This window comes from Pteropus alecto, unplaced genomic scaffold (genome assembly GCF_000325575.1).
Source record: "Pteropus alecto unplaced genomic scaffold, ASM32557v1 scaffold196, whole genome shotgun sequence".
NCBI classification, from domain to species: Eukaryota; Metazoa; Chordata; class Mammalia; order Chiroptera; family Pteropodidae; genus Pteropus; species Pteropus alecto.
Window position 1 is genome coordinate 1,519,909 of NW_006439717.1, and position 13,582 is coordinate 1,533,490.

Consider the following 13,582-nt stretch of genomic DNA (forward strand, 5'->3'; position numbering starts at 1 on the left):
CGACCCCGGCGGGCAGGTGAGACGCGCCTGGGAGTGGGGTGGCGGGGGGAGCGGGCGCTCGGTGCTCCGTGCGGCTGGAGGACTCCCGCCCGGTTCCGAGAGTTTCTTCGGGAGGCGTGGAAGCGGGGATGGGAGTCTCGAGAGTGCTTTCGGGGAGCTCGAGGCCGTTGGGGCTGGAAGAGGGCAGTGGGGGAGGTGATGGGGGTACCGCGGCTCCCTGCCCTCACTCCCTGCCGCACGAGCCCCTTCCTCCCCCCGGAGCAAATTCCCGGCTGGCTTCGACCTGTGGGAAAGGCGTGCACTGGGGGAGGCGTTGTCTTGAGGTTTATACCGAGGGGCCGTGGGGCGAGCCTCCTAGTTTGGGGTAGAGCGTGATTGTGTTTCGGGGAAGAGGAGGCAGCCTAGGTGGAGGGGACGATGCCTCTGCCTGCAGGAATTCTCCTCCTCTCCCTCCAGACCTTGGGAATGAAAGGGGTGGTGTCAGCGCCGCTGCAGGTTGGGCTGGGGGAGCAGACTTTATTCAGAACCGTCTCTGAGGCCTGACTGCAAAGCTAGAGGTGGAATCAGGCGGTGGGACCCTTTCCCCATACCCTCCCCTTGCCAGAAGACCCCTGCAAGGTGGAGCAGGCCTTGTGGGGCTTTTGTAATTGGAAGTAGAGGTGCGAGCCTTCTGCAGTGTTTAGGGAGACCAAGGGCTAGGGAAGCGAGGAGGTGACGCTGGACCTCCAGGCCCTGGGAAGGCTAGTCTACATCTGGAAAGGCCTGGAATCGAGGCCCACGTCTCAGCATGGTGGGTGGTACTGGCACCGAAGGGCCCTGCCTGGGCAGTGCCTTCTGCCATGAACTTTCTGAAGTCGTTTTAAATCCCCTGAAGCCTCCTTTTGCCAAGGAGGGCAGGGGCAGAGGGGCCCTGGAGAGAGAATGGACAGGAGGTGGCCAGGAAAGAGGTTGGGGCAAAGCAGTAGGCAGAGCCATCCTTGGGCTGGGCCTTGGCCTGCCTCAGACTCTGGGTCTCAGGATGGAGGATCAGGGTTTAGGAACGACTTGAGGTCTGGGAGGCACTGGGCCTTGGTTTGCTAGGCTGAATGGACATAGGTCTGGCTGTGGGAGCCTGTGGTGCCAGGAGCAGCAAATCTGTACAGAGCAAAGAGACTGGGAGCCAGGGGAGGAGGAGGTCGGAGGCACAGGCTCAGGAGCCTGTCTCTGGGAAAGAGGGAGGTGGTCTGTGGTTTATAGTGATGAGTTACTGGACAAAGAGGATTGGGGGGACTATGTAGGGAAGTTTTTTGGCTTTGAACAGTGCCCTTCCCTGTTCCCTGCCTGGCATCGGATGAGTTCTCCAAGATGGGCAGTTCCTGGAGTGGAGCCCAGGGTGGGATGGTTGCAGTTGGTTGGACAATTACAGAGCACTGAAGCTGTCCCCTTGTGGGAGTCAGAGTGTTCTTGGGAGGGTCATGGATTCCCTTGGATAGTGTCTGCCCCTTCCTCTGTGGGTATGAGCCAGATGTTAGGATGTGCTTCCAGGGGGCTGGGAACATGGCCAGAAACAGGTCCTTTGGGAACAGAGGTCTGGGCCAGTGGTGGGAGGGGAAGAACAGGTCAGGGGACTGGTGAGTGGGAGGAGGGTGGGAAACCTGCTCACTCTGGGCTCTGTCTCCAGCAGATCTGGAGACTGACAGCTGAGGACACAGGGACTGACAGAACTACACTGCTGACAGGGGAGATGGCTGTTGTTGCTCATGACTTTCCTGTCTTTCCATCTCTTGGACACTGGCATAGTTTTGGGTTCAAAGTGGCATAGGATGGGGAGATGAACTACTTATTGAGTATGTACTGTGTGACAGGTACTGTTAGATTCTTTCCTCACAACTGTTACTATTCCCATTTTACAAATGAAGAAACTGATTCAGGGAGGTTAAAGAACTTGTCCAAGGCCATGAAGATAGCAAATAACCACATAAGATTTAAAATCTGGTTTCTCTCCAAAAATCATGTTCCGAATGAAGTATTTTGAAGAGCTAGGCTTTCTTTGGTGACTTTTTGCAAATGCCAGTCTGACCAAAGTCTTGGGTTTCCGATCTGTCCCTCCAGATGGTGCTGTTGGTGATACTAAGGGGCTGAAGGGCACGCTGCTCTTTGGAATGTACGAGAAGGAGTGCCAAGAGTACTTAGCTGAGGATGAACCAGGGGTCGGGGTTTCTGCTGTGCAGAGAGATCCCAGTCTGCCTTCTGCTTCATAGGCCCCTGGGGGTCTACTTGGCGTGCCGCTTGTCTGGTGTGCCACTTGTCTGGCTGGGCCTGTGGCCACCTGGGGCAAGTGCTGGGTACTCACCCCTTGTTTCCTAGTGAGTACAAATGTCAGTGCAGCTAGCTCTGCAGGTTTAAGTACAAGGATCCCCTCAGGGTGCCCTGCGGGCATGGAGGAGTGTGGCCCTGATGCAGACACAGGCATCCGTGGATGACAGTGCTCTCATTCTCACCTTCTCCAGAGCTGGGCTCAGCTAGGAGACACATCGAAAGTATCATCATGGGGTCCTCCCACCCAGTTTGAGACACTTCCCTCCAAGAGACCTGAGCTCTGGAGCTGACTTGATTTTTCATGATCTCTGTAACTTGAGCCAGCCATATAAAACTGTCAAATCTGTCCTGTTGCCCCAGGTGGTTTTGGTGAAGATCAAGTGGAATTAGGCATGTGAAAGGACCTGAAAAGTTTAAAGCACGGAGAAAGTGCATTGGGAGTATTATCCTTCCCTCTGCCCACTCAGTGAGCATTGATTTAGACTCTAGGGGTATTGCAGATGTAGTAGTGAGCAACACAAGCCAAAATCCTTGCCCTCATGAAGTGGACATTCCAGTTAGGAGAGACAGTGAACAAATAAGAAAAATATATAGAATGGCAGTTGCTGATAAGAGCTGTGGAGAAAAATAAAGCATAAAGCTGGGAAGAGAGATAGGAGCTCCAGGAAAGGGGGTTGCTATTTTGGTAGAGTGGTCAGGGAAAACTCACGATAAGGGGACGTTTGAGCTGTGACCTGGAGGAGCTCTCCTTCCAGGCAGAGGGAACAGTAAGCAGCAAGGTCCCAATGCTGGCCTGTGCACGGTGTACTGGGGACCAGCAAAGAGTCTAAGAGAACAGAGTACAGTGAGAAAGGTGAAGAATTCATAGGATTATCATTATTAGTTATTATTTCAGGTTAGCTGCTCTATAGTAAAGCCTGTGGGCTTTCTATCTTTTCAACAGAAACTTATTGAGTCCCCATTATAAGTCAAGTTCAGTACTTGGTGCTGGAGATAAAGCACTGAGCAAAATAGTTATAATCCCCACCCTCACAAAATGTATAGTCGGAGGGGTAGAGACCCACATTCAACACGGTACGATTTAATTATAATTGTGATAAGTACTGTGGAGGAAATGTACGGCGGGTAAACAAGGAACCAAACTTAGCTGGGACATCTTTCCTGAGGAAATTCCATGTAAGCTGTGACCTGAGGGAGAAGTTGAATTTAGCTTGGTGAAGGGTGCGTAGTGTGTGAGTGCATGTGCATGTGTGTGTGAGTGTGAGGAAGGATGTGGAAGGATTCCCTTTTGTACAGAGGTCACTGTCTGGCATCTTGCAGACTGAATCTATTCCACTGATGTGATTTACTTGTCTAGCAGTGTTGAAAAATGTGAATTACTTGCCAACATTTAAAAATCAGGAGACGTCTCATTAAAATTTACATTTCTTTTTTTTCCCAATTTCTGTTGAAAAATCAGATCAGGCTCTGCTGGGATGCCAGGGGCAACAATCTACAGGTGTGGGGTGGTGCTTGCTCCTATGCTCAGCGTGTGCACTCTCCTGAACTAGGGGTCTCTTTGCTCATGGACAGAGGCACATGAGTTTGTAACCACCAAGAAGTCAGTGCCTTTTAAGGAAGAGTCAGACAGATCTGGGTTAGAATCCTGGTTCTCACACGTATGTGACTGCTTGATCTTGGGCAAGTTACCTTACTTTTCTCTGTACTAGTTTCCATACCTGTTAAATGGGGATACCATCGTCTGCCTCGGTGTCATTTTATGAGGATGTTGTGTCTGAAGTACTGAACTTGGTGATGGGAAGTGCTCAGTTAGTGAGAGCTACTGGTAGTGGCAGCCCGTGATGGTGGTATTAATACCATCTCACTCCTTTCCTCCTTGCAGCATGTCATGGTTCAGTGGCCTCCTGGTACCCAAAGTGGATGAACGGAAAACAGCCTGGGGGGAATGCAATGGGCAGAAGCGCCCGCGTCATGGGACTCGGACCAGTGGCTTCTGCGCACCCCGCTATATGAGCTGCCTCCAGGATGCACAGCCACCCAGCCCCACCCCTGCAACCCCACCTCGGTGCCCCTGGCAGGAGGAGGCCTTCATCCGGAGGGGTGGCCCTGGCAAGGGCACAGAGCTGGGGCTGCGGGCCGTGGCCCTGGGCTTTGAGGACACTGAGACGACAGCACTCGGGGCAGCTGACGTGGCACCCAATGTGGCACCCAGGAGCAGTCGATCCTGTTGGCGCCGTCTGGTTCAGGTGTTCCAGTCGAAGCAGTTCCGCTCAGCCAAGCTAGAGCGCCTGTACCAGCGGTACTTCTTCCAGATGAACCAGAGTAGCTTGACGCTGCTGATGGCAGTGCTTGTGCTGCTCACGGCTGTGCTGCTGACCTTCCATGCCGCGCCTGCCCACCCTCAGCCTGCCTATGTGGCCCTGCTGGCCTGTGCGGCTGTCCTCTTTGTGGTGCTCATGGTGGTGTGTAACCGACACAGCTTTCGCCAGGACTCCATGTGGGTGGTGAGCTATGTGGTGCTGGGCATCCTGGCAGCTGTGCAGGTTGGGGGTGCCCTGGCAGCCAACCCCCACAGCCCCTCCGTAGGCCTTTGGTGCCCTGTGTTCTTTGTCTACATCACCTACACTCTCCTACCCATCCGCATGCGGGCAGCTGTCTTCAGTGGCCTGGGCCTCTCCACCCTGCATTTGATCTTGGCCTGGCAACTCAACCGTGGTGATGCCTTCCTCTGGAAGCAGGTGGGTGGTCAGGGAGTTAGGCATGGGGGCACCAGGCCAGGAATGGGAAGGGAGTCTGGTAATCAAGGGTGGGCGAATCAGGGGTGGATGCTGGGTATAAGGATGTCCGGCTATATCAGGGAAGAGAGGCAGGTGACGGAAGGCCAAGTTTCAGGGGTTGGCCTCCATTTGGAGCGGAGGGCACTACTGAGAAAGGGAGGGCTCCAGGACCCAAGCCTATACTTTGTCACTGTGGGTCACAGTCTATAGCTCTTTGGCCTGAGGCTCTTGAAATAATGTAACATACATAGCCTATAGAGACATAACGTAGGGCTGGAAGTGGAAATGTGATGTTTCAGGCTCAGAGGGCTGTGTCAGCTACATCTAGGCCTTAGCATGTCCGGTCCTAAGTTGACACCTGAGACTCAGGCCCCTGTGTCATCTTTGAAAAGTAGCTGTAGGTGGAGGTCTGGAGGGATCAAACAGGTTTTGGATGGAGTTAACAAGGGAGGAGTTGTCTCTCTTCTGGACCAAGGCCATCTCTGAGAGGACAGTGAAGGTGATGAGTGAGGTCAGTTCTCACCCGGGCTGGGAGTGGTTTGAATGGGGTTGGAATGTAGAAGAAAAGGGTCTTAGGGTCTGGTCTCATCCTGGCTTCTCCCATGCTCCCACTGAGCACCAGGGATCTGGCAACCCTGCCTTAACTTTTTCTGCCCGGCTGGCTGTTGTCTCTGAGTTCTCAGTGGTGTGTGAGGTTGGGTTTGACAGCATGGTGTTGAGTGAGAAAGACGTGACTGCAGAAGGACCTGGTTGTCCAATGGGTTGTGTTCTTCTCTGAGATCCTAGATAATGAAACTCGCCTCTCCTAGCCTTAGTTTCCCAGTCTGTAAAACTGGGATAAAAATAGTATCTACCTCATGATGTTGCTGTTAGGGTCCTGCCCCCTCCCAGAATGAGCAGAACCCAACAGGGTAGCCTTCTCATCTGGGACAGGGAGGTGTAGGGAGTGCTACAGGGGATGGTACCCAGTGAAGGGGTATCAGGAAGTCCCTTTCAGAGACATGAGCTTGTGGAGTCTGCCATCTCACCTCATCCCACTGACCAGGGAGCAGAGACCAGGGTGTTTTGAGTAGCTGATCCTTCAGGGGCTGCTGTAGGCACAGCCCCCAAAGCCAGCACATCTCATGATCCTGCCATTGGCACCCTGATTTAGAGGGTGCAGTCCTCTGTCTTGCTCAAGGTGTAAGGGAGCCAGCCTCTGCCTTGCCTAGAGCTTGTGGCCAGTAGCCCACCTGGCCCCACCCACAAAGAGGAAGTTGCCTGGGGCTCCCAGAGTGAGACGCTGGGTGTTCTGGCCCAATGCCCTTCCCTGCCTGGCCTGTGCTCCCGGAACAGAATGTACCTTTTTAAAAGTAACTTTATAGCTCTTTTGTTTGTGTAGCACGTGGCTGCAGGGTACTGTCAGACCTCTTAAAGGGCCAGGGTCCTTCCGCCCCTGCTAGCCCCCTACTTCCCTCTAGAGTAAGCTATCACTCTGGGCTTTGGACTTGAACTGTGCTCCTGGGGGAGGAGGAGCTTGGAGGTGGTACCTCCCTCTCCCCTGTTGTCCTCTTTGGCTGGCCAGAGGTGGGTGAGTATCTCTTCCCTGCCCTCAGCTGGCATGGTGCCCAGAACCAGGCCCGGGGCCTGACCGGGAAAGAAAGCCCCATGGAGGTCAGGACTATGCCAGCCTCCCTATCCCCCCAGGGGCACCGGGCTGCGGCCTCATCCAGTGGGCCCTGGCAGGCACATTTTTGGGAGGAGTAGAGAACGTTGCCTCTGCCCCTGTGCAGTCCCTGGGGCCAGGGCTGCCCATACCCCTTCTCTGAGCTGAGGATCATTCTCTGTGCCCAGCTTGTCTATGGGTTCTGGATGGGGTGAGGTTGTGGCCTCCTTTCTAGGCTTCTTGGGTAGCCCCTTCTCAGATCCAGCCCCACTCATGCTCATGGGAAGGAGCCTTCAGTCTCCTGTGACCCATTCATTGAGACACACTGAGACTTTTGCCCAGTGACCCCGGCCCAGCCTGAAGTCTCCTGTAGTGCCCTGGCATCCATTTTTTCTCACAGTCCGATAGGGGTCTGTGTACAGATCTATTTCAGTCTCTTGTCCCCCTTCCCCTTCCCTCCACCATGACTCACATTTTCCTCTTGGGCTCCTGGGGCCAGGAAGGGAAGTTGCCTGGTTTGCCCCCCCTTTTCTTCTCTCCCACTGGGGGCTATTCTTAGAAACTCTCGAGGGAGATAGTGTGCCCCCCTCTTCACCCCTGCTGCTGGGAGTGGGGCCTTGTAAGCTGGACTGGGAAAGGAGACTGGGAGGCCAATTCCAGAGTGTCATAGCTGGAAATGGCTTAGGGGTTAGCTGGAACCACCCCTCCACCCTACCCAAGAAAAGTGAAACTGAGGTTCCAGAAATTAAGGGACCTGCCCAAGTTTGCAAGACTAGTTCTGGTTCTGGGCAGAGCCCAGAACTCCTGGCTTCCAGTTTGTGCTGTTTCCCTCCCTTCTCCCAAAACCAGAGCCCTGCCTTAGCCAACTCTGGGTGGAGCCACAAATGCCAGGTTAACCCCTGAATTTCCAGAAATGATGAAGCCAGCTTCCCTTAGACTTGCTCTCCAGTCAGTGCTGCTGATGATGATTGAGAGCTAAACATCCTGGGATCAGGGTCCCAGGGTGTGGGGCCAGGCTGGGCCAAGAGTTGGGGGTGGCCAGGAGTGTTGGTGGCCCATTTTAGTTAGGAAGGGTTCTTTGCGTCTGAAGAATTGATGATTCCCAAGCCTGGGCTCTGAGGCTGGCCCTTAAGAGCTTGGGTGAGTGGAGTGAGTAGGAGCCTTGGACACATGGAATGTACTGTACAGTAGGGTTAGAACATAGGCTTTAGAGTTCAACTGTCTTGGACTCAAGTACCATACCAGTCACTACCAGTGGCATTGTCTTGGGCAAGTTACTTAGCTTCTCTGGGCTTGAGTTCTTCACTTTTAAAATGAGATAGTGTTACCTATATCATAGAGTTGTAAGAAATACATTTGTTACCGTACAGAAGACACTTATAGAATCTAGGCAGCAAACATATTAGCTCCAGTAACAATAATAATAGTAATTGTTATTATAGCAAGGCAGAGAGGGACCTTAGAGATCTTCTGATTCTCCCTCTCCAGGTTCTAGATGAGTGAACAGAGGCCCAGAGAGATGGGGTGACTTGTCCTGGGCCCTCAGGAGGATGTAGAGCTCAGGTCTCCTGAGCCTTGTCCTGTAAGGAGAACCACATGCAGAAGCAGCAGCATTTGTCTTTTGATTGGGGAGTTTGTGGGCAAGAGAATCATAATATGCTGGGCTTAGGCCTGTGACCTACCTGGCCCTGGTTGGTGCTTCTGCTCTCAGGAGCTGTGAAAAGATCTCATTTCTAGCCTTGGAATGGTCCAGAAAGGGAGCTAGAATCCTGTGGGGAATAGGGAAGATGTATTGCAGGGGTGGGGACAGCTTGGGGACAGACAAGGGCACAGGGTCCTGGCTTCTTTCCCAAAAAGAGTACATTTACAGAACCTAACTAGTCATGCCTGTGCATGGGTGGGTTGGTCACCTGTCTGCCTCTGCTACCTCTTGCAGCTCGGTGCCAACATGCTGCTATTCCTCTGCACGAATGTCATTGGCATCTGCACACACTACCCAGCTGAGGTGTCTCAGCGCCAGGCCTTTCAGGAGACCCGCGGGTACATCCAGGCCCGGCTGCACCTGCAGCATGAGAATCGGCAGCAGGTGGGGCTGCTCTCACTGACTGTGGCCTTCCCCCTCCTCACCCCAAATAACTTGAAGGTTGGATCCGCTGCCTTATACTACTCTGTGGAATAAGTGGGAATGGTTCCCTGCTCGTGCATCACAGAGGCTCTATGACACGGGTTCCTGTCCTGTCTGAGGATGGGAGGGAGTAGATGGGAATACATCTGAAGGGTGGTTGAATGGGGGTTGGTCAAAGAGGGCTGGGATGTCCATCTGCTGAGGGCTCCAATGCGAGAGGATCAGGCCACAGTCCAGAAAGGAAGCTCAGGTCTCTAGAGAGGTCTGGGAGGGCTCTGGGGATTTGGAGGGACCAGGAGGGATTAAAATGTGAGGCCAGGTAGATAGTGGTACCCTGTTGAAACCACTGGTCTAGGAACGCCTGCTGCTGTCAGTGTTGCCCCAGCACGTTGCCATGGAGATGAAAGAAGACATCAACACAAAGAAGGAAGACATGATGTTCCACAAGATCTACATCCAGAAGCATGACAATGTCAGGTAGGGTGGACTGGGAGGATACCGAGAGGGCTGGGGAATCGGGGGGTCTTTGAGGGCCATGTGGCTCTTCCATCTTCTGCCATCTCCACAGCATCCTGTTTGCAGACATTGAAGGTTTCACCAGCCTGGCATCACAGTGCACTGCACAGGAGCTGGTTATGACCCTGAATGAGCTCTTTGCCCGGTTTGACAAGCTTGCTGCAGTAAGTGTGCTGGGGCTCGGGGGCAGGGCCGATTGTGGTGAGAGCCTAGCCTCATTGGTGGCAGCCTGGGGGTGTGGGGGCAGAGTCTGCAGTGAGGGTGGTGGGCCAGGCAGGTCAGGTGGGCAAGGGAGTAAAGGTGACTCTCCCCTAACACTTTCCCCTTTAGGAAAATCACTGCCTGAGGATCAAGATCTTAGGGGACTGTTACTACTGTGTGTCAGGGTTGCCGGAGGCCCGGGCAGACCATGCCCACTGCTGTGTGGAGATGGGGGTGGACATGATTGAGGCCATCTCGTAAGCAGCACCCCCTCCCAGGCTTTCTGGAACCGAGGGTGCCTCAGACTGCTTCTGCCCTTTGATATGTCCTCAGGGTTTTCCCTCAGTCTTAGCCAGTATCTCTGCCTTTGAGATCCATCACTGGGGAGGGGGATAGGTCTTTCTTCAGCCTGTATAAAGACCCCTGTGTACCTTAGACTCCAGCCAGTGGGGAGGAGGAGATAAAGGGACCCTGGGTAAGGGGGATAAAGACTAGAGAGAATGCCAGCCGAGCAGGCCCCTGGAGACAGCAGTGATTCCTCCTTTCCTAGCTCAGTTCCACAGATGCAGCTGGGGCCCTGCTGGTGAACAGAGTTCTCAAACATTTGTCCTTGAGCCCCATGCAGCCTTCTGCTCACGTCCAGCCAAGGCTGTCCTCCTGCGCCCTGCATCTGGGTGTGTCCTTGCCCTCTTGGCTCTGAGGAGAGTGGAAGGCCTGGGCTCTAGGCTGGGTGTGGGGAGATGGAGCCAGGAGCTGAGCCAGGAGCTAAGCCAGAGCCACCTCCTCCTAGGCTGGTGCGTGAGGTGACAGGTGTGAACGTGAACATGCGCGTGGGCATCCACAGTGGACGTGTGCACTGCGGTGTCCTTGGTCTGCGGAAGTGGCAATTCGATGTGTGGTCCAATGACGTGACTCTGGCCAACCACATGGAGGCAGGGGGCCGGGCTGGGTGAGTGTGGGGTCCAGGTGGTGAGGATGGGAGCAAGGTGCGAGAGCCCAGGTCTCACCCTCCTGTCCTGGCACAGCCGCATCCACATTACTCGGGCCACGCTGCAGTACCTGAACGGGGACTACGAGGTGGAGCCAGGGCGTGGCGGTGAGCGTAACGCGTACCTCAAGGAGCAGCACATTGAGACCTTCCTGATCCTTGGTGCCAGCCAGAAACGGGTCAGGCCAGAGTGGGTCGGGGGAGGGACAGGCTGAGCAAAGGACAAATGAGGGGTGCAGGCAGAGACCTTCTCTGGGCCCCTTTCCTAAGCCTGTACTCGTGCTGCCCACACAGAAAGAGGAGAAAGCCATGCTGGCCAAGCTGCAGCGAACGCGGGCCAACTCCATGGAAGGGCTGATGCCACGCTGGGTGCCTGACCGGGCCTTCTCCCGGAGCAAAGACTCCAAGGCATTCCGCCAGATGGTGAGGGCCCACAGCACCAGGACCTGGGCCTCACTTTTTTGTCTCCCCGGCTCTCTGTCCCCTGCCTTCGTCTGCCTTCCTTGTGGCTGCCATTTCCATGTATGATTTTTGTTACTGAAGGGATGATTTCATTCCAAGGATCCCAAATCCCCCAAAGTATACGGGAGAAACCCTCAGCACAATTTTGGGGATGGGGAAGCAGGGCAGATGGCCTTCTTCTCACTGCACACTCTATCTCTTTCTCCAGGGCATTGATGATTCCAGCAAAGACAAGTAAGTCAGGCTACTGAGGCAGGAGGAGGAGGAGGGAAGGCAACTGCATCTGGGACAGGGTTGTGGGGAGCAGAGGTTCCATTTCCCCTGGACTTCATGTCTGGGAGCAAAGTGCCACATACCTGTTTATACTCCCTCTTCTGCGTGCTGCCCATGCCCTTCCCTTCTCATTGCCTCTCACGTGGCTATACTCATGCACCTGGTGAAGCCATGTCCCCTGCCCTCAGCCGGGGTGCCCAAGATGCCCTGAACCCTGAGGATGAAGTAGACGAGTTCCTGGGCCGTGCCATCGATGCCCGCAGCATTGATCAGCTGCGCAAGGACCATGTGCGCCGGTTCCTACTCACCTTTCAGAGAGAGGATCTTGAAAAGAAGGTTTGGGGGATGCCAGGGCAGACAAACGAGGGTTGGGGGAGGAAGGGAGGTCCAGGCAGGGAAATCTGAGCACAGGTAAGAGAACAGGAAGAGGTTTCTGGGGAATGGGAAGGTGACCACAGAGTGCAGGGGTGATTCCTATCAATTGGGCCAACTGCCTCTCCCCCTTGAGGCCTCTGGTAGTGTGCTGCCTCCCCAGGGCAGAGCCCAGCACCAGCTCAGCCTCCTTTCCCTCAGTACTCAAGGAAGGTGGATCCCCGCTTCGGAGCCTACGTGGCCTGTGCCCTGTTGGTCTTCTGCTTCATCTGCTTCATCCAGCTCCTCGTCTTCCCACAGTGAGAGCCCTGCCCTTCCTCACTCAGCCTCCCTTCCCTTCAGCACTTCCCAGAACCTTCCTAAACACCCATGAGCCCACCATCCCTGCAGCTTGCACCCTACCCGTCCTGGGGAGTGGGATAGGGACACCTAGATCTTCCAGAGTTAACGATTTCCTGGGCCCTCTTCTGCCCCAGCTCAACACTGATGCTTGGAATCTATACCGGGATCTTTCTGCTGCTGTTGATCACCATGCTGACCTGTGCCGTGTACTCCTGTGGCTCCGTGCGTAGGGGGCTTTCCAGGGCTGGTGCTGGAGGGCGGGCTGGGCCAGGGGTGGTCACATGGGGAGAGGGAGAAGAAGGCTGTGCCTCTCTTATTGCGCCGTGGGTGGCCTTACTCCTGGTTGATACAGCCTCTGACTCTCATCTCTTGCTACCCACAGCTGTTCCCTAAGGGCCTGCAACATCTATCACGTAGCATTGTGCGCTCTCGGGCACACAGCACCGCTGTTGGCATCTTTTCAGTCCTGCTTGTGTTCACCTCCGCCATTGCTAACATGGTAAGGGTCCACCCCTCCTGTGCCCAGGCACTGCTCTGGGCACTGGAGTACAGAGGAATAAGGCACATTTCCTGCTCTTGAAGCCCGTTCTCCCACGTCTTGTCATCCCTTATTGAGAACTTGGGCCTCTGGGGTATAAAGTACCTGGGCATGGTCCTCATAACCCCTGCCCTCCTTGGTTACTCTGATATGCCTCCCCCTACTTTTGCAGTTCACCTGTAACCACACCTCCATACGGACCTGCGCAGCCAGGATGCTGAATTTAACACCTGCTGACATCACTGTCTGCCACCTGCAGCAGCTCAATTACTCTCTGGGCCTGGATGCTCCCCTGTGTGAGGGCACCGTACCCACCTGCAGCTTCCCCGAGGTGTCCAAGCAGTGCTCAGGCGGGGTGGGGGGGCATCCTGATCAACACCAGTTATTGACCCCTCTGTGCCAGGCCTGGTGATGGGCACTGGGGACCTCACCAGGATCTCACCAGAGTCGCCAACTCTAGGAGCAGCCAAGGGTCCTGGTGTGCTGTAGGGGCTGGCTGTGGAGGGTGAAGGTGGTTTGGGTGTGAGGTTGTGAAGGGGAGTTTTGGTCAGGCAGGGGAGTATAGGGCTCTCTCTGCATTGGGGTGCCTTGGCCTCTGCCTTCACCAACACCACTTTGCCATTGCCTCTAGTACTTCGTCGGGAACATGCTGCTGAGTCTGTTGGCCAGCTCTGTCTTCCTGCACATCAGTAGCATCGGAAAGTTGGCCATGATCTTTGTTTTGGGGCTCATCTATTTGGTGCTGCTTCTCCTGGGCCCCCCAGCCACCATCTTTGACAACTATGACCTACTGCTTGGTGTCCATGGCTTGTGAGTTTGTCGTCAGGCCCTTTTGTCCCCTAGAAGCCTCCCTGACCTTGCTGGGTCACTGTGAGCCTCTCTAGTGTCCAGGCCCCTTATGCTCTTGTAATGTCACCACTCACCCCTCACATGGGGGGAAAGGAGGCAGTGCGGGAGCTCTCAGCATATGATGCCAAACGGTCACCTAAAGAAAACCCCAGTCCTTGGAAATCCCTGTGTCTTTAGGCTAGATATTAAAAAAAAA

The 13,582-nt window shown here is 54.7% G+C and overlaps 1 protein-coding gene across 7 annotated transcripts in view; it reads left to right on the top strand.

Annotated features, from left to right (window-relative positions):
• ADCY6 (adenylate cyclase 6) overlaps nt 1–13,582 on the top strand; it is a 20,689-nt gene that overhangs the window by 905 nt on the left and 6,202 nt on the right. For 4 of the 7 annotated variants that reach the window (XM_025050255.1, XM_025050257.1, XM_025050252.1 and 1 more), the window contains exons 2-16: nt 4,181–5,036; nt 8,657–8,806; nt 9,201–9,322; nt 9,414–9,525; nt 9,692–9,819; nt 10,353–10,511; nt 10,588–10,729; nt 10,845–11,072; nt 11,221–11,246; nt 11,474–11,621; nt 11,859–11,956; nt 12,134–12,221; nt 12,382–12,498; nt 12,710–12,868; nt 13,169–13,347. In XM_025050255.1, the coding sequence (XP_024906023.1) occupies nt 4,182–5,036; nt 8,657–8,806; nt 9,201–9,322; nt 9,414–9,525; nt 9,692–9,819; nt 10,353–10,511; nt 10,588–10,729; nt 10,845–11,072; nt 11,221–11,246; nt 11,474–11,621; nt 11,859–11,956; nt 12,134–12,221; nt 12,382–12,498; nt 12,710–12,868; nt 13,169–13,347 (2,711 nt within the window). In that variant the 5' untranslated portion in view covers nt 4,181. Of the gene's footprint in view, nt 1–6; nt 17–4,180; nt 5,037–8,656; nt 8,807–9,200; nt 9,323–9,413; nt 9,526–9,691; nt 9,820–10,352; nt 10,512–10,587; nt 10,730–10,844; nt 11,073–11,220; nt 11,247–11,473; nt 11,622–11,858; nt 11,957–12,133; nt 12,222–12,381; nt 12,499–12,709; nt 12,869–13,168; nt 13,348–13,582 lie in introns of those variants that run through there. The other 3 variants (XM_025050253.1, XM_015593206.2, XM_025050256.1) reach the window with 3 other exon arrangements.